This window comes from Porites lutea, chromosome 3 (genome assembly GCF_958299795.1).
Source record: "Porites lutea chromosome 3, jaPorLute2.1, whole genome shotgun sequence".
NCBI classification, from domain to species: domain Eukaryota; kingdom Metazoa; phylum Cnidaria; class Anthozoa; order Scleractinia; family Poritidae; genus Porites; species Porites lutea.
The window spans coordinates 21097773-21117259 of record NC_133203.1 but is presented as its reverse complement, the minus strand read 5'-3'; the positions used below and the strand labels follow the sequence as shown (position 1 = coordinate 21117259).

At 36.8% G+C, this 19487-nt stretch overlaps 1 protein-coding gene across 1 annotated transcript; it reads left to right on the top strand.

Annotated features, from left to right (window-relative positions):
* The first annotated feature begins 12405 nt into the window (after positions 1-12405).
* On the top strand, positions 12406-17973 carry LOC140929495 (uncharacterized). Its single transcript, XM_073379269.1, has 4 exons — positions 12406-13071; positions 13836-13995; positions 14559-14749; positions 15706-17973. Exons 1-4 carry the CDS (start codon positions 12505-12507, stop codon positions 17662-17664), a joined length of 2877 nt encoding a protein of 958 aa, XP_073235370.1. The 5' UTR covers positions 12406-12504; the 3' UTR covers positions 17665-17973.
* The last annotated feature ends 1514 nt before the right edge of the window (positions 17974-19487 follow it).

The window sequence follows — 19487 nt, the reverse complement described above, 5'->3', positions numbered from 1 at the left end:
AGCCAACTGTATTGTTAATAAGCTACTTGTTTGAAGAGTTGACGCTCTCAATAAAAACAGGGTTCGCATGCACCTTAAAGTCCTTGAAATTCCTTGAATTTTTATTTCCTTGAAAATCGCAGTCAGTGCTGGAAAGACCTTGAATTTCAATCCTAACTTTAATAGTTTAAGTAGAATCCTCTTTTTGATAATGATTAATGACCTGGCTATTCACTCCCCCCTTCGCTCGAGCCACTGGAAGTACGTCGATGACGTTACAATATCTGAGGTCACCAGTTTGGGGGAGGCGTCATCTCTGCAGAATGACATCAACTGCATTTCGCAATGGGCCCAGCAGAACAACATGAGTCTCAACCCTAAAAAATGCAAGATCATGACCATTTATCCACTCAAAACCAAGCCTGTCTCTCCAATGCTCTCCATCAATAATTTACCTCTAGAGGCAGTGTCATCTTACAAAGTACTTGGTCTGACCCTGTGTGACACCCTAAAGGGGAACGATAACACCAACGAAATCGTTTCCAAGGCGTCTAAGCGACTGCACATTCTCAGGGTCTTGAAGCGCGCTGGGGTCCCTCCAGTGGACCTTGTCACCATCTATAGCGCCCTGGTTCGCTCTGTCCTAGAATACTCTACTGTTGTCTGGGCTACTTGCCTTCCTCGCTTCCTCATTGACCAGCTTGAAGCTGTCCAGAAGAGGGCCCTGCGAATCGTATACCCTGACCTCCACTATCAACAGGCTCTTGCACAAGCCAGCATTACCAGTTTAGAGGATAGACGCGCCCACCTGTGTCTTAAAGTGTAGCACAATATCAAAAATAACTCGGATGGCCAGCTGCACCGTCTTCTCCCTCCCGCGCCATCCGAATGCCACTCTTACCATCTTAGGAACAGTAGCAGTTCTAGCCGCGTCCAGTATAGAACAAAACGCTTCGGTTCTAGTTTTTTTCCCAGCAATAGCGAAAATTAACTAATCTTACGAGTCTAGTTATCTCTAGTATTGTCCTTTATCTATATCTGAATTGTAAATAACTTATAAATAGCCTGTAATCCCATTCCCTCTGAAACAAATGTAATTTTATTTTTAGTTCTAACTTATGTAAGCACATTGTAATTCATAGTTTTTATGCCGCCATGTGTATTTTAATAAACCACCATCATTATTATTATTATTATTATAACTCCAAAGAGAAAGGAGCAAACACACGAGGACCTTGGGGATAAAATTACTCATGTTGTGGACGAACTAAAAATGACGTAGACTCAAGGCCCTTTTTTTGCACTGAATGGAGTCCTTGAAAAATGGGAAATGTGTCCTTGAAAGTCCTTGAAAAGTACTTGAATTTTTTGTTCAAAAAAGGTTACGAACCCTGTAAAAATACATTATTTTTGTTGAAAAAAAAATTGCCCGACTTGTAGCAATTTCACAACTGGCTTCTGATGGGTCTGGTAAAGAATGCTGTTAGGAGGAAATCATTTCTTGAAAAAAAAAATTGTCTTGGTTACCATTTTTATTTAAATAGAAGTCTTTTTTTTCATCAGAAGCAATTCCAGTAAATTACTTTTTAATAATAAGCAGAGCCATGCAATTATCACCAAACCTTTTCCCATAATCCTAATGTTTCTTTGTTGATTCCCCTCCTTACCAAGTGTGCCCTGATTCTATAAAAAGAATGATCATTATCCCACAGTTTATTATGTAAGCTAGTAGCATGTTTATGACTTTCAGTCAAGTCCCTTGAACCTCTCGCCCAAGGTCAGGAGCTATACAGATAAGAATTACCTTGTCATTTTAGATATATTCGACAGTGCTTTATCCATTTTTGGTGTGCTTAATTAGAACACTATGACAAGCACTGATAAAAGTTTCTATCATGATCTTTCTATAACCATTCACTGCATTCCAGACTAAATTAAATTTACATTCAATGATAGAAAAAAACTCAATGGGGGAATGGGTAACTCAATACTTCATGAGAAAATTTATCAAGTCATAAATTTAATCCCAATTCTGCAGGAACTACACTGAGATTTTCAACTTCAATTCTTTTTTTTCTTTGTTCTGCATTTTCTTCACCCTGTTTCACTCAACCATGCTCATTAAGAAATGGTTTTAAATACAAGATACGTGAACAGCTGCTTGTGTTGGCAATGTCACTTGTGGGCCAAGAAATGTGGAACCAGACACGGGCACTTAAGGTATGAATGTATGACACATTGAATTTCTTCAGCATAATTGTTTGGGCACCCTTCTGTCTGAACACTGACTTAAAATCAGATGTTAAATACTGTCCTTTAAACAAGGTTCATTCAGTCAAAGCTAAATGGAGACAAGCGCATGGCCGCATTTACACTAACACGATACTGTCATTTGACGTGATATGTGTAATAATTACACACTGCAATAATACCTGACGAGCTCTTGTTTCTAGAGTCACATCCTTTTCCATTGACTCAATGTTGGGCAAAGTGATTGGTTTATCAGCAGAGAGAGGTGGTTTTCTGGCAATTGATATCTCTGTTGAGACCTTCTGAGCTAAGTGAGGTTGTTTGTGTAGGACTGCCTATAAGAAAACAAGATCAATACACTGTACATTAGGGAGTTTTAGCATCGATGGCAGCGAAACCCCATTTTAAGAATGAATTACGGGTAGCTTTTTTCAGACTTTGTCATGTTTATTCCAGTTTGCTGAAAATGTCTAATGTAGGCAAATTTCCCTGGAGTTGATTTCTTGGGGACTGTACTCAAGTTTAGAAAGAGAAAGAAAGTTTGGTCGTCACTTGTTTACGTCCTCCATAAAACGTGAAAGTAGGCATTTTCTCGACGTAGTTGTGCAGTAATGGCAAAGAAATGTACAAAAAAAGTGGGATGCACGTCCAAACTTGATGTTTTGCGTAATAAACCTGTTGCGTGTTTGATGTTCTTGTTGCTGTCGCCGCCGTTATCAATGCTAAAACTCCCTATTGTGTAGTTCAGAACTTCTGTTTAAAAATGATGTTCTATCATATACCTATATGGTTACCAAACATTATCTTATTATAACTGATAAATTTTTGCAAATGGTGGCGTGTGAAACTTTTTAGGGCACTTTGATTGCCTCCTGGCCAAATTCTTAAAATGTGTAGGTTTATTTAGAAATCTTTTTCAGTTGGAGCTGAACAGAGACATGAATATAACTACATTGCTAATAGACTCACTCCCCATAGTTTCTTATCACCAGTTGTCCATTTCAATTTATCATCCAATAGTACATGGTCATACCTGATCATGATGAACTCTGGTATCCTGGTTTAAAACTAAAGTCTGCATTGTTAAAGGCCAAAGAGAAACTCTTCGCTCAGTGGCAAGGAGGAACCTGTTTGACCTTGGTTAGCAGCAAGAAGACATCACTCACGTTTATAGGTAAACACTGGTACTAACCTGTTAGTATTCAAAGCAGATTTGAAAAAGATGTACCCTGGTTCCCCTGAAAGGTATCTACAGGTTGCCTGAACACCCTTATATTGTGTTAATAAAACTGATTTTAGGGAGTTTCGATATTTACAAAAGATGTGGTACAGTTTCATTGCTGCTCTGTAGTTTTGAATTTTAAAAGGGTGATTTTTAAGAGTTGCATTAACTAAGTAAAGATGATGTTTACTAAGACGGGACTGTCATTTGATGCGATATGTGTAATGATTACACAAGGTAATAATACCTGACAAGCTCTCGTCTCTAGAGTCACATCCTTTTCCATTGACTCAAAGTTGGGCGAAGTGATTGGTTTATCAACAGAGAGAGGTGATTTTCTGGCAATTGATATCTCTGTTGAGACCTTCTAAGCTAAGTGAGGTTGCTTGTGTACGCCTATAAGAACACAAGACCAATATAGTACATTAGGGAGATTTAGCATCAACGGCAGCGCAAATGCCATTTTAGAAATAAATCAGCTTTTTCCAGACTTTGTCGCGTCTATTCCAGTTGCCTGAAAATGTCTAATGTAGGCAAATTTTCCTGGAGTTGATTTCTTGGGGACTGTACTCAAATTTAAAAAGAAAAAGAAAATTTGGTCGTCGCTTATTTACATACATAGATACATATACTTTATTTCACATTGAATTTAAAGTAGCTAAAGATAAGCTAGTATCTTCGAGTTACAAGTATGATTTTAAAACTACAAAAACTAGAAATTATAACATTCTAAGATTCAAAACGTGAAAGTAGGCATTTTTACGTCATAGTCGTGCAGTAACAGCCAAGAAATGCACCAAAAAACATAATGCACGGTGAAAAGTTAATGTTTTGCTCAATAAACCTGTTGCTTGTTTGACATTCTCATTTCCCTTGCTATTGTTCAGAACTTCAGTTTCTGTCCCTGTTTAAAAATGGTGGTCTATCATATACCTATATGATTAAAAATCATTATCTTATTATAACTGATGAATTTTTGCAAATAGTGGCATGTCAATAACTTGAAAATGTGAAAGGTTTGGATCACTTTGATTGCCTTCTGGCCAAATTCTTTTAATGTGTAGGTTTATTTAGAAATCATTTCCAGTTTGTCATAAATTCAGTTAGAGCTGAACAGAGACATATGCATATAAGTACAAAAATCCCTTGTTAACAGAGTAACTCCCCCATAGTTTCTTATCACCAGTTGTCCATTTCAATTTATCATCCAACAGTACATGGTTATACTTGATCATGATGATCTCTGGTATCTTGGTGTAAAACTAAGTCTACATTGTTGAAGGCCACAAGAGGCTCAATGGCAAGGAGGAACCTGTTTGACCTTGGTTAGCAGCAAGAAGACATCATTCACTTAAGGTAAACACTGTTTTTAACCTGTTGTTACTCAGTGCGTTACAAAATTTTGAATATTTTTTTTAAGCAAATTTTAAAAAAGATGTGCCCGTTTCCCTGAAAGGTATCTGCGGGTTGCCTGAACAACCTTATATTATGTTAATGTTTGATTTTAGGTATTTTGCATATTTTACGAAAGATCTGGTACAGTTTCATTGCTGCTTTGTAGTGTTTAACTTCAAATGGGTGATTTTTAAGAGTTGCATTCACAAAGTAAAGATGGTATTTACTAACACAGGACTGTCATTTGATGCAATATGTGTAATGATTACACAGTGTAATAATACCTGACGAGCTCTCGTCTCTAAAGTCAGATCCTTTTCCATTGACTCAATGTTGGGCAAAGTGATCGGTCTATCAGCGGAGAGAGGTGATTTTCTGGCAATTGATGTCTCTGTTAAGCCCTTCTTAGCTAAGTGAGGTTGCTTGTGTATGACTGCCTAAAAGAAAACAAGACCAGTACAGTACATTAGGGAGATTTAGCATCAATGGCAGCGAAAACGCCACTTTAAAAATGAATTAGCTTTTTTCAGACTTTGTCGCGTGTATTCCAGTTCACTGAAAATGTCTTATGTAGGCACATTTCCCTGGAGTTGATTTCTTGGGGACTGTACTCAAGTTTAGAAAGAGAAAGAAAGATTGGCCGTCACTTGTTTACGTCCTCCATAAAATGTGAAAGTAGGCATTTTCATGTCGTAGTCGTACAGTAATGGCCAAGAAATATACAAAAAACCATGATGCACGGTGCAAACTTAATGTTTTGTTCAGTAGACCTGTTGCTTGTTCGATGTTCTCATTGCCATCGCCATTGTTGTTGATAAAACTCTTTATTATTCTATCATATACCTACTTGATTACTAAACATTACCTTATTATAACTGATGAATTTTTGCAAACAGTGGCATGTCAATAACTTGAAAATGTGAACATTTTTAGGGCACTTTGATTGCCTTCTGGCCAAATTCTTTTAAGGTGGCTGAACACAGTTTTGCGGGCGGTCAGCTGTAACTCGCGTGACGGCAAATTTTTTTACATTAAACAAACAAACATGCCGGCGAAAAAGCAATGGTACACAGAAGACGATTTCTCAAAATCTACTCATTAAGATTTTGTGATATTTGGCAGAATTGTTCCTTTTATTATATTTTAACTAATGAGAACTTTAAAATGGAAGTTAAACGGACAAATTTTGTGACACAATTACAGTTTCGTTATATTGATTATCTAAAATCCTGTCTGTTAAAATTTGGTCAGATAAGTTTGAAATGGTAATCATTAATTATAGTAAGCTGTGTGCAAGTTTGTAGGAAAATCTAATGAGCGAATTTTATGTAAACTGAGCAAAAGTGAAATTTTAAGGGTTGTTTTCAATCGTTCATGTTGCCATGGAAACTACAAAAACGTCAAATTTTACCTCCCAATCAAAATTTTTCATCACTGTATTTTTCACTTGCCAAGTTTGAGCTTGTTACCTGAAACCTTTCTCTTGCATTAATTAGCAAATGACATATACTCACAAACTGCCAAAACTGTGTTCAGACACCTTAATGTGCACGTTTATTTAGAAATCATTTCTAGTGTGTAATTAATTCAGTTAGAGCAGAACAGAGACATATGCATATAACTACAAAATCCCTTGTTAACAGAGTAACTCCCTCATAGTTTCTTCTCACTAGTTTTCCATTTCAATTTATCATCCAACAGTACATGGTTATACCTGATCATGATGATCTCTGGTATCCTGGTTTAAAACTAAAGTGTGCATTGTTGAAGGCCACAAGATGCTCAGTGGCAAGGAGGAACCTGTTTGACCTTGGTTAGCAGCAAGAAGACATTATTCACTGAAGGTAAACACTGTTTTTAAGCTGTTGTTATTCAGTGCGTTACAAAATTTTGAATACTAATTTTTTAATCAGATTTAAAAAAAGTGAGGTTGCTTGTGTATGACTGCCTATAAGAAAACAAGATCAATACAGTACATTAGGGAGATTTAGCATCAACAGCAGCGAAAACGCCATTTTAAAAATGCACACCATATGTCTCACACACCCACATGAGTCGAGAGATAAGAAATTACATGAATTTTTTCTGTTTTTTTTTTTCCTTTTAGCACAAAGCTAGTCTTTTCATTCATTGTTTGATTTTGCCAGAGAATATCACATGTCATTATTAGCCCATGCCTTCATATAATACTTTAGTAAATGGCAATTTCAGTGTTTTAGGAAAGGTCTTATGCCGAAATTAGAGAAATATTATTAAAAGGCTGATGAAACCTGTGCCTGCCCCACACAGATGGAGGAAAAGCAAAAGACCTTAGCACTTCAGACAACTGAAGACTGTATGGTTGTTGTTTTGAAACTACAATAAGTCTTGGTTTAAGAGTCAACGATAATATTATTATTATTGTAGACATCAATTTCAGACTATGTTGGCTTCCAATGAGCTATGCAGAGAATGTTTTTTTTTTTATTATAAAGTATGTCTAAGTGAGCGACTTTATATTGTAACCATGGACCATGGACATAGTTCGCAGACTGACTGCTTTGTTTATGTTAGAGTTTAATTTGCCGATGCTACCATCCTGGGCCGAGTTCCTACAAAGATGGTTAAGTGTAACCCAGGATTAAGCAAAATTTTAAGCACGGTTTTCTTGCTAAGAGCATGTAACTCAAGCTTACAAATGCTGTTCAGCCTTTACTCTGAGACACAGTAATGATTTACATAAAATGTTTCTCTAAGCAATGCATAGAAAGGTAAATACAAAAAGTGGATCAAAATTTTAATAATGGAAGCGGGCCCTGTTTTGTTTCTTTAGTGTTTTATTCCAAATGTATTTTTACTTGAATAACATGACCCACTAAATAGGGGCACTTTCCATGACCCAACCAGTGTCTGTGTTCATGGGATTTGACTGTATCTCTTTCTGCATATGCTCAAACTTAAGAAGCTGATATTTTGCATCTTGAAAAGAGGGCCTTGCTTGACCTGTAAACAGGTTTTTGGACAGTTTTAGCTCTTTATTATCTGACAGTGACCAGAAAATGTCTTGACTAGCTTCAATTCCTAGGTGTTTATGGTTTAATTTATGCTAAGTGGACAGCCTGTAGTGTTCGTATCTCACAATCTATAAAGTCTCTTACTCTGTTTTCATCATTACATTTGCTTGACTACCGTTACATTCTTGACGTTGACTGAATACAGGCCATTTTGCAGTCAAGACTCTTTGCATGTTTTCATTGTATTACCTGACTCAAAAATTTGTGAAGCATAAGTCACACTGATTATAATGTGTTGTTTGAAATTCCCGAAAATAAACGTGAGAAATAATAGATGACTGATGACATGTAAAAACATTAAGTATCATTGCTATTGTTTTGAACCCTTATAATAATGCATTTGTTTGAGATTCCAGAAAATGCTTTGTCCTACACATGACCCATAAACATAAGAAGTATTATTGTTATTGTGTTATCTGGTGGTTCACCTGTTTTGCGCCATGGAAGGTCACTCACACCATAGTCATATTGTAACTCAGTATTTGCCGGTATATCTTTCTTTGCAAATAGACAAAAGTTGACCTTGTTGTTATGGGCAATTTTTTTCATGTGGCAGTTACTTTTAGTGGCTCTTTCATTATTCACAAGACGACCCAAACCTTCTAAGAATGTTGCATCATTACTAAAATATCGTAAGGACATTAACAACACTTAGAGTCATGCTAGGTCAAGCGTACCCCCAAGATTCCATTAGTGAATTTATTATTTGAAAGTTGAATCTGTTGGTAGTTGTAGACTTCAGATTTATCTCTGCATTCTTGCATGAGTAATGAGCCGGGAATTCACACGCAAAGCAGTTACGAAATTTATACCAGCTCAGTTTCAGTGAATGTGATGTAAATGTCTTCTAAGAAATTTAATCCATTCAAAGATTTTCAATCAGACCAAATACAGAGAAGTGCTCGTAAAATATTCATTGCTCATTACACATGCAGGAATGCCAATTTGAATTTGACACCAGTTACGGGAACAACTAACAGATTTATTTTCCGTATAATCAATTCATAAAAAGAATCTTAGGGGGTACGTTTGATCTTCCTCGACTGTAACTAGGTATTAGTAGAACAGCAAGGTTTTGGTCTGCAGATTTCTTCACAGAAACATAACCTTTTTGCAAACTTAAAGGAGAAAGTGGTTTCATAATGAACTGCACCTTTGTTTATTCATGTTTTAACATTCTGACCAAACTTTCAGTCTCCATGAGTGTTCCTCTGATTATAAGAAACGCATCTTTTTTCTCTGAAAATATATTAAACTGCTTTTGAAGACCCATTTTTTGGCAGCCTAGCGACCAATATGTGACATCTTTCCACGCTTGAGATATTTTTTGGTGGGCTTACTTAAACCATGCAGCTTAATGTCCACAAAAGCTTAAGGTGGTTCGATGGGGTTTTTCAGGGTCAATACCTCCTAAGTTTGAGCATACACTATTTCACTATTAACAAAGATTGGGAAAAATTATCACTACAGCTGTATTAGATAAAGATGAAAATTTGTAATGATCAGGGTTACAATATAAAATGACATTGGAGTTGTCATAGCAACAAAATGATGCCATTACCTATTTTACTTGCAGCTGTATTTCTTGGCACTGGGAAGTACTATTTCAAAAACGAGTGCGAGGGTTTCATCAGCATCAGCATCAGCTTTCCAAACACGAGAAAACATTTGAAACATTTTATTGTTTTCGAGCGTTTGGAAAACTGAGGAAACCCAAAGCGCAAGTTTTTTAAATGACTTCTCCAAAGAAACAATACAAAATTATGCAGTGTTGTATTTTTCCCTTTTGTCTTTAAAATGCCTTGTACCTGTGATTTGTTGTATTCAGTTGGCATTCATTGTATTTTTGAGTGTTTGTTTTTAATTGCCCAATAGTTTCGCGTTGCACCAAATTTGTATTCCAAAAGCGTTATGAACTTGAAGTGATTTACATACTGTTTTTGCCATGGCCAAAGGAAGGTTTTGCTTCCCGAAAACAATTGAGGAAGAAGAACTTTGCGTAGAGAGAGCAGTACCGAAGTCTACCAGATATAAAAAAATAAGTGGGCAGTAGGCATTTTTGAGGATTGGCAACAAGTGCGAAGTGTAAAGTTTCCAATAGTCGAAATTGGTGGAGTTTTTAAAGAGTATGAATTGGACAAAGTTCAGCCGCTTACTCGGCCCACAACAGAGGTGGATGCATTGATGCTCAACTATTGGTTATCCAAATTTGTTCAAGAGGTGGCAAAGTGGTCAAAAGATCAATACCCTCCGGAAACATTGTACCAGATTGTCTGCGGCATTCGCCAATTCTTGGTAGAAAAGAACTTAGCCATCGAGTTCAATCCCTTGGACTCTTCAGACAAAAGGTGCGTGAATTGGCGTTATTGGAGAGGGGTGCCATTTGATATTTTAAAACTTTAGGAAATTGCATCGAATTTTTCTCTTTTCGTCGTTAGATTTGTTATCTTCAGACGAATATTGGACGCAGACATGAAGGATGGGACTCGAGCTGGCATTGGTTTGAAAGCGAAACAAAAAGAAAAAGAGCCAGTCAGGTTGTAATTTGAAATGTCTTTCCTGGCCATTTATTAAAAATTAATGATTTATGTTAAGCTGTGTTTGAGTAATCTATGAATATGCAGATTAAGGACAATTTTACCACTAGTGATGAAAACACGATGAAACACTAATGATTTTCAACTGTTGTTTCATTGAGTTTCAAAGTCACCCACCTGACCCGAATAGGGCACTCTGGTTGGCTTATAACGTCATGAATTATTAATGAGTTTGAGAACTGTTCATCCAAAATGGTCCACAGGAGCTTTTTCCACCAATGGAGACAATACCCCTGAATAATGAGTTAAAATGGTGAATTGTAGCGCTTTTTTTACTGCCTTTAAATATATCAATAATCTTCAAACTCAAAGGTCATATAAAATGATGATTGGTCTTGAGAATCTCAAATTTTAAAAAAAAAATCTATATACAGTTTCAAAATAATTTGCTGGTTTGTTAACATGGTTAAAGTAGACCAAACACTCTACAACACTGCTGACAGGAGCGCCTCGATGACATACTTATCAAATCTTTCTTTCTAGCAATCGCCTAGAGCTATCTCCATGATCTTTCACACAAGCTTTTAAAAAGGTTGAAACTACTATGAGGTGAAATTGCATTTCAAAAGCACTTTGTTTTCTACAGATAACAGCTGAACGTCGAGATTGTCCAGTTTTTAACATACATTTCTAACCACAAAACTTCATTCCATCTTGATAACGCTCTCATAGATTTTGCTTAAGGTGATTCCCTAGAAAAAGAATCTAACATAGATTGTAGATGAAACTTGGTACACTGATGTGAAAAGTGAAGAAGATGATAAAAAGGTAATAAAAAGTGGGGGTCACCGTGCTCGTTTTGACGTCACAATGCTGACAAATACGGCTATTTTGGACCCTTGGACAAAAACCGCGCTCAGCCCAAAACTAGACAAAAAGGAAAGATTTTTTCAATGATGCATGTGGTATCGCACAGAATTTGACTTTAGGGACTGGTCAAAAAGTATTGGGGGGGAGGTGGGCCGGAGCAAAGAGGGGGTGGGTCATGAGGTTTTGAGCCTTGTGCAAGGGGTGGGTCGTGTAATTTTGAGCTACCCTTAGGGGGTGGGTCACCCTATTTTATTACATAGATAGGCACTAACTACTAACGAGACAGTGTTATATAAAACACAGCCAGCTGGAATTATTGCTAAAATACTTACAAACCTGTTGTGCGAGAAAATACAAAGGGTGACAGGCCGCACATCTATACCGACGTGGAACCCTCGGTTAACCTTTTTTTTTTGGCTCTAACGAGCATGTCCTTTAATGATTTTCCTGTTTTGTAAGGAAATGATTGGTGGTTCTTTAAAAATTTATTGAAGTCATAGTTGGTTCTTTTTCCTCATTGTTGTTTTGTTTTAGGCGTTTAGACTCACTTTTGTGAATTTTATTTCTGATAGTAGGTTTTCTATCAAAGATTGTGGGTAGCCTCCGTCCATCAAGCGTTTTTTTTTTTTAATTTGAATTATTTTCCTTAAAGGTTGTTTCTGAGGAGTTTTTTCGTAGGATTCTCAAGGCTTCTCCTTTGACAAATCCTTTTTTAACATTTGGAGGGTGACACGAGGTGAAATATGTGTGCAAGAAGGTTTCCGTTTGTTTAAAATGTGTCTGTGCATCAAGGATAGATTTTTCCTTGGATCTTGTGCCTTTGTATACAACCATGTCTAAAAACGCAATCTCAGTGTCAAATGTTTCGGCTGTGAATTCAATAGTTGGGTGATGTAAGTTTGCTTGTTCAATGAATGAACGCTTCGATGTCTGGTTTACTCTTGTCCCATAGGGAAAAGATATTGTGTATGTAGCATTTCCAAACTGTTGTTGTAGAGACAGTTCTGCTCAGAGTTGTTGTTTCAATATATGTCATGAAAATATTGGTAAAGGAATCAAAACTGCTGTCTTTGTGCCCATTGCAGTTCCATGGCAGCCTCGTTCCCAGTCGTCCTCGGCGATTTCGGATGTGACGTCACCTGTCAAGCTTGTCGGGAAAATTCGCCCAGGACGCCTGGCAAATAATGGCAAATCCAAAATGGCGCCGCCGAGTCACGGTTTTAGCCAAATTCTTGAAGAAAGGCAAAAAGCAACGGAAACAGGTTGGGATAGTTTAGTTAACGTTTGCTATGAAATCCGTAAAGTTGTTGGAGAATTTTCGTTCAAGGAATCTATGGTTGATGAAATAAACGTGGATTTTTATGCTCAACAAATCGTCCCATCTCAGGAGCTCGAGGAGTACGTTCCGTTGAATTCAACTGGTGATGGAAGCTGCCTTTATAGATCCTTTTCTTTGTTGGTTGCTGGGAATGAGTTAAAGCACGTTGAGCTCCGTGCAAGATGTGTAATCGAGCTAGCCCTTCACTCAACATATTATTTAGCTGACGAAGAACTCGTTGAGCGAATCGCAGCACAAGAGAGACTTCTAGGTGTCGAAGGAAATGATAGTGGACTCGTAGATGCTGATTTTGTCCACGAAATTTACAAGACGGAGGTAATGAAGACCTGTCAGCTTTTTGAGTACGCGTCAATGTTCCAGATCCAAGCTTTAGGGGCTGTTTTAAGGAGGAAGATCAGGAGCGTTTATCCTGAAACGACACCAAAGGTAAATTCAATTTTAAATTTTTTGATCATGTTTTTATAGAACGAACACGAGTAAAATTGAAATCCATATCAAACTTGCCTTCCACCAATGTATATGTATATGTCCTGCCAAGCTATCTTTGTAATTCTATCTTTGTCTGACAACAAGTAAGTCAGATTGGCTATCCCAAGGTACAAAGGCAAAGGTTGGAATTATCTACAGTCCTCTGTGTCTTAAATGGATTTCTTGCTACTAGTACTACTATCTTATTTAACCATGGGATCACTTGCATAGCAGTGGCCTTTCAGAAACAACAAGTTTAACAAGAATATTACATGAGTGTTTGGTACTATTCTTACAAAAGATGATTAGAATGTTTTGCATGATCTTTAAAAGCAAACAGTTACAATAAACTTATTACATACTTAAATACTAAGTTCTAAATTTAACACACTAAAAACTCTATGACTTTGCAACTAAAGAGCATGTTTGTCTATGAGGAATGATTTGAAATGGTCTTTTCTTTTGCCTCTCTTGGGATGTTCTTCCAGAGGACAGATCCTCTGTGGTGAAGGCTATGTTTTCCTATCTCTTACTTAGGTTTAAGAATAATATTATATAAGTTAACAGCTGAGTTTCTTAGGTTATAAGACAGAACGTCAGAGACATACTTATTGTTTCTCGCTAGTGGTTTGATAGCTTTACATTGGTATGTAAATATGTGATTCTTCCAAATGTACTTTTTTCATTCTGAATGTTATGTTAAGGTTATTTAAATCTTACAGGTACGACAGTATTTTCATATTACAATAACACCACGTGTCTTTGAGGAGAAACCCCCCCTGGCTGTACTGTGGAGCAGAGTGGGACCCGTGGAAAATTTGAGGGATTTTGTTCCTAATCATTTTGTTCCACTACTCTCTAGAAATATGATATACTTATCAGGTACTGTTAACATTAAGATAAATTTTAAAGATAAAATCTTCTTTTCCTTACACATGACAGGCTCAAATTGTCTGTTATGTATAAAAGAAAATCTGTACCTTGTAATGCTTAAGGAATTTAAGATTTCTAGATGGTTTGAAATTTAGAAAATTTACAAGGCTTTGCATGGAGAACCACATGTGACTCGATGACAAGAGTTCATTTTTCCATACTAATCCTTCAACTTTTTGGAAGCCATTGCAATAATTGCTACTTTTGAGATACAGGGCTGAAAATTTGCAGGTTAACAAATATGCTCTTTCAGTTCCTGCAAACATTTTTTTCTGAAAGCGAACTAGTTTTTGGTTTAAAGAAAGTTGATCATGTGACCAACAATTTCAAAAGGCCTATTGTTATCAGATACCCCAAAATTTTGTAAGAATTTTAAACACAGGAAGGTCTGATGGGTTATGATGATGGTTCATCTCAATCTCAAATTTCTGTTATCCACTATGCCTCTTCGTTTTAGCCCGAATCATTTTACACATTAGTAACTTTTAATATTTGATTTAAATTTTTTGCAGCACTACAAGAAAACAAATTCCCCTGTCCTCACCCAACATGCCAACATACAAAAGAATGGTTCGTGGACATTGGTACCCATTACAGTAGAACCCATAGATGTGAGGTCAATATGGATGAAGTAAGAGAGGAGAGGAGGATAAGGAATGAGAATGCTGCCTTTCTCAAAGTGCTCCTCAACTCAAGTAAAGTGGTAAGATGAAATTAATTTTATATCTCGCTGTTATAAGCCAGTTATGTTGCACCTCAGTCCAGTGTGATCATCTTGCAGTAAGGAATTGCTAGAAACAGTCTTATGGACACAGAAGATAGCTGTACACGTTATATTAGACACTGAAAGAACAACATGCATATTATTTATGTTTAATGAACTGGATTCCAATTGTTATGGTGGCATATATAAGCAGATGTTCTAAAGCTGATAAGAGACTAGACGGTACAACTCCAGATTGCATTAATTCTATATTAAAGACAACTTCTCAGGTTCATAACATATCCATTTGTTTTTCAAATCTTAATCTCATTGTCCTTTTTAAAGAAAAATACAGTAGGATGCCACACTTTTAGCGTGAGGAGGATTTTACATTGGAACAAACTATCTGCTGATGTTAAGAAAGTTAAAAATGTTAAATTTTTTAAAAAGAAATTAATTGTTTATGACTTAAATTACTAAGCAAAGAGCAACAGGTAATTCTGAACATCGCTATGAAAAATGGTTAAGTAGCCTTTTATATTAAGTCCGTAAAATAGTACACTAAGTATATTTTTATTTTACTTTTACTTGTTTTAAATAATTAATATTGATTTTAAATAGTTACAATTTTTAAATTGAGACTGTAGATAGTTTTTAAATTCTTTTTTGGCTTGTTTTTAATTGTGTCTATTACAGATTTTGTGTATGAAAATTTTGATCTTTTTATAATGACATTGTAGAATGATTTTATGATTTTATTGATTTTATGTTTATAGAGGGCCAAAAGTTTATCATTAATTTTTAGATAATAACTATCAAGTGTTTATCCTCTTTAAATAAAGACGTCACTTCACATTTTTGCATAAGCTTCACTCCCCATGTATGTTATCCCTTGCAATGACTGTTGTACATGTAGTTGTCTTAAATTGTTTTGAATTTGTTCTTTATCTATTTAGATTGGTGGGCAGTTGTTTGCAGTAAAATACTCATTGGGAAATGTGACATTTAGAGACATTTCTTTCTTCAATGCTGCCCTGAAGGTGGCATTTGTGTTGCTGGCTGGGGAAAAATTAACAAACTTCTCAAGTGAACGGTACCAGAATATTACTGTGTCATCCAGTAATACAACCAAAGTGTATCAAGCTTGGAAAGTGAAGTCACCTTCTGGTCGTGACTTACCAGAAATTGAATGTCTAAGATCCACTGTTGAACCTGTGGAGGAAGTTACATCAAGTTCTCTAAATAATGTATCCACATATACAACTTCAGTCTTACCTGATTTAGAAGGACTACATTTGTCAAACACACTGACATCACAGCATGATACATGTGATATTGACTCCATCATTGAACAGCTTGAGGTAATTTTAGAGAAGGAATGGGGTTACACTGAACTCCGAACTGAGCAAAGAGAAGCAATAACTTATCTACTTCAAGGTAGAGACTGCTTTGTCACCCTTCCAACAGGGGGAGGGAAATCACTTATTTACATGCTTCCTGCTCATAAATTTCATGGTATGACAATAGTTGTGTCACCCTTGAAATCACTTATAGATGATCAGTTGAAGGTGTGTATGACTCACAACATTGGTGCGTCAGCCTTACATGGCGATTTGTCTGAATCGGAAAGGCAAGGAATTTACATGTGCCTTAAACAACAAGTTTGTCCATTTAAAATTCTCTATGTACTTCCAGAGATCATTGAGAAGGACAAAACATTCTTCAATATTCTGACCACCCTTTACTCAAGGAACAAACTTAGTCTCTTTGTTGTTGATGAGGCGCATTGTGTAAGCCTGTGGGGACATGAGTTCAGAGATTCGTACGTGAAATTGTCAGAGCTGAGAAAGAGCTTTCCAAACGTTTCCCTTCTGATGTTGACTGCTACAGCTAGCAAGGTCACTAGGGATGATATTATTTCTATGTTAGGAGCTAGGAACACACAGTTAGTTTTGTCACCAATGGACAGGGAGAACATCTTTTATGAAGTGAGACAAAAGAATGCCAACTCGGTGGATGATTTGGCAGCCCTAGTAAAAGCTGAAGGTAGCTCTTTAGTCTTCTGTTTGACAAGAAAAGAATGTGAAGATCTTTCCCCAAAGCTTGAGGCCAAAGGAATAAAGAGCAAGTGTTACCATGGGGGCATGGAAGATGGCATTCGAAAACACAGACAAACCTTATGGATGAAAAATGATTTACAATGTCTCGTATGTACTTGTGCATTTGGCATGGGCATTGACAAGAAAGATGTGCGCCTTGTAGTTCATTATGATATACCACAGTCTATGGAGGACTTCTACCAGGAATCTGGTAGAGCAGGGAGAGATCGGCAACCTTCCAAATCTGTTGTTTATTTTGTTCCGCATAATCAAGTTTTCCACGTAAGAAATATATTTGGAAAGATGAATGTTAATCGAGCTTATGCCACTCAGAGACTTGCCAGTTTTCAGAAGGTCATGTACTACTGCTTTCAAAGAGGCGATTGTCGGAGGAAAGTAATGCTGGAATACTTCAAGGAGCAATGTGATTGCCAGAGTAAGTGTGACGTATGCTCATCAGAAAAAAGGTACCTTACAAAAAATGTTGGGGAGTTTGCAAGAAATGCAATAACATGTGTACAGAGAGTTTCAGATTGCCCAGGAAGAGCTAAATATCCACTAACTTACTTTGCCCGGATATTGACAGGGAAGAAAGTGAAGGAGGAGCACCAGAGGCTACAAGAGTATGGCTGTTTGAAGACAACAACTGATGAAGGGGAGTATTTACTTCGTGTTTTAGTTGCTTCTGATGTTCTCCGAGAAATTCCCCCAGAAGAAACAGCACGGAACAAAAACGCGGTTTACCTAACACTGGGAACAAAGTTTGCAGATTGCTTGAATGGTTCCTGTATTCTTACATATAGAAAAAGCATCTAACTTTTATACAGAGACCTGGGTGAATTAAAAACTACATCAGTGTAAGTAAGTTGTTGACTTTTCCACGAACCTTGTTCCATTACCCATCTGCACTTTCTTCCAACCATCTTACACGTTTTTGCAAACTTACTTCATACACAGCAAAAGAAAAGAAAGGCAAGCAAAGTACGGCTGAGGGATGGCGAGGGAAAAAGTTGAGGGGCAATGTCACTCTTAACCCTAAAAAGATTTGTTATAGGTTTAAGCCTGGTCGTCTGACAGTGCTGCCTCTTTGTATCCTATCATTTACCAGAAAACCGCCCAAATACACAGTAGCCTTAAACGGGGTGTTTATTTAGAACCATTTTCAATGAAAAATAGGTTAGACTGAAACAAAAACATCGAAGGCAGCGGTGTTCTATGCATTGATGAAGGGGCATTTTACTTTTTAGTGAAAATTCCCTGGAATGACGTTTCATGTATCACATAGCTCACTTGAATTTGTGCCTGTTAATTACTAAGTTAACCCTTTTTGTTTAAACTGTATGTAGACATGCTTATAACCCAACTTATTTTAACATGTTAAATGAACGTAGATTTGATAGTAGCCTTTGATCAATGGCAGAAATTTGTACGAGAATAACATGCTTGCAAAAATCTATGCAAGATGCGAAGCAAGCATATTTCTTCCGCTTTTTTATCCACAGACCTACCAAAAATTAGACATCCTACAGTCCGTGATATTTACAAAGATATGTAGTCTGAGTTAGGAAAAAGACGACATCTCATTTCAGTAAAACTTTTCACGATCATTTCCTTTCCCCTCTTAATTGGGTCCAAAAGTTTCTTTGGAATTGGTTCTTTGTGGTTTGGCAGAACTTTGTTTCCATAAGGGTAGCTGTAAATGTTGTCTCTTCCTTTATCTTCAAACCATTTCTGTGTAGTTGCAAACCAGGCGACCTTTACTATGTCAGGAGTGGAGTCTTGCTTTGTATGTTTGCTTGTGGGGTGAATATCAAATGATTTCTTGAACACTCTCTGTACATGTTGTAGTAACTCTAAGTTCATGTTAATCTTTTGTAACATTGATACCGTTGTTTGTTTTCTGGCATACACTTTAAGGGGTCTTACTAGCATTGTCTCCACAAACTCATCAAGAGCCAAATTATGATGTGATCTTTTAAGCTTGATTGAACAATTTCTTCTCAGAAGTTTCCTAAGAGCAATTGGCCAGTTGCAAGTGAAATTGAGTACATGAACAAAGGCCTCGTCTCTGTAATTCTTCTTATTTAGTACCGTGAAAAGGGGTAACAATTTCATCCAACAAGCCTCTCGCACAATTCCCTGCCCATTACGTATGGCACTTTGATAAATAAGCAAAAGGGGACCAAATTCTAGGACAAATTCAGAAAAAAACTGAAATGTCTTATCATTTTTACTATTTTCAGAGGCCCAGTCTTTAAATCTGTTCAGCAATCGTGTACTGAAATCTTCCCTTTCTTTACCGATCCTTTGCCTTGCTATGTCGCTATTAGGAAAATACACAGAATCCTCAAATGACTGTACCATGGCCAATGCAAGACCCCAGAAAAAATCGTTTAGTGATTCAAAGCATCGTTCATAGTGTTCCTCTTTGAAGATTTTATCAAACGCCTCTGTTGTTATCTTGCTCTTGTTCAAGATATGTCTAATAACATAAAAGAAACCACCTGATCCATATAGACGTGAGATAATTTCCATGCAATAACCGATAGTGTGGAAGTCTCCGGGTGTCTCACTGAAACTTCCAAACTCATCAGGACATCTATTTCTAAGGCCACGCGTTGTTGTTGTGGTTTTCACAT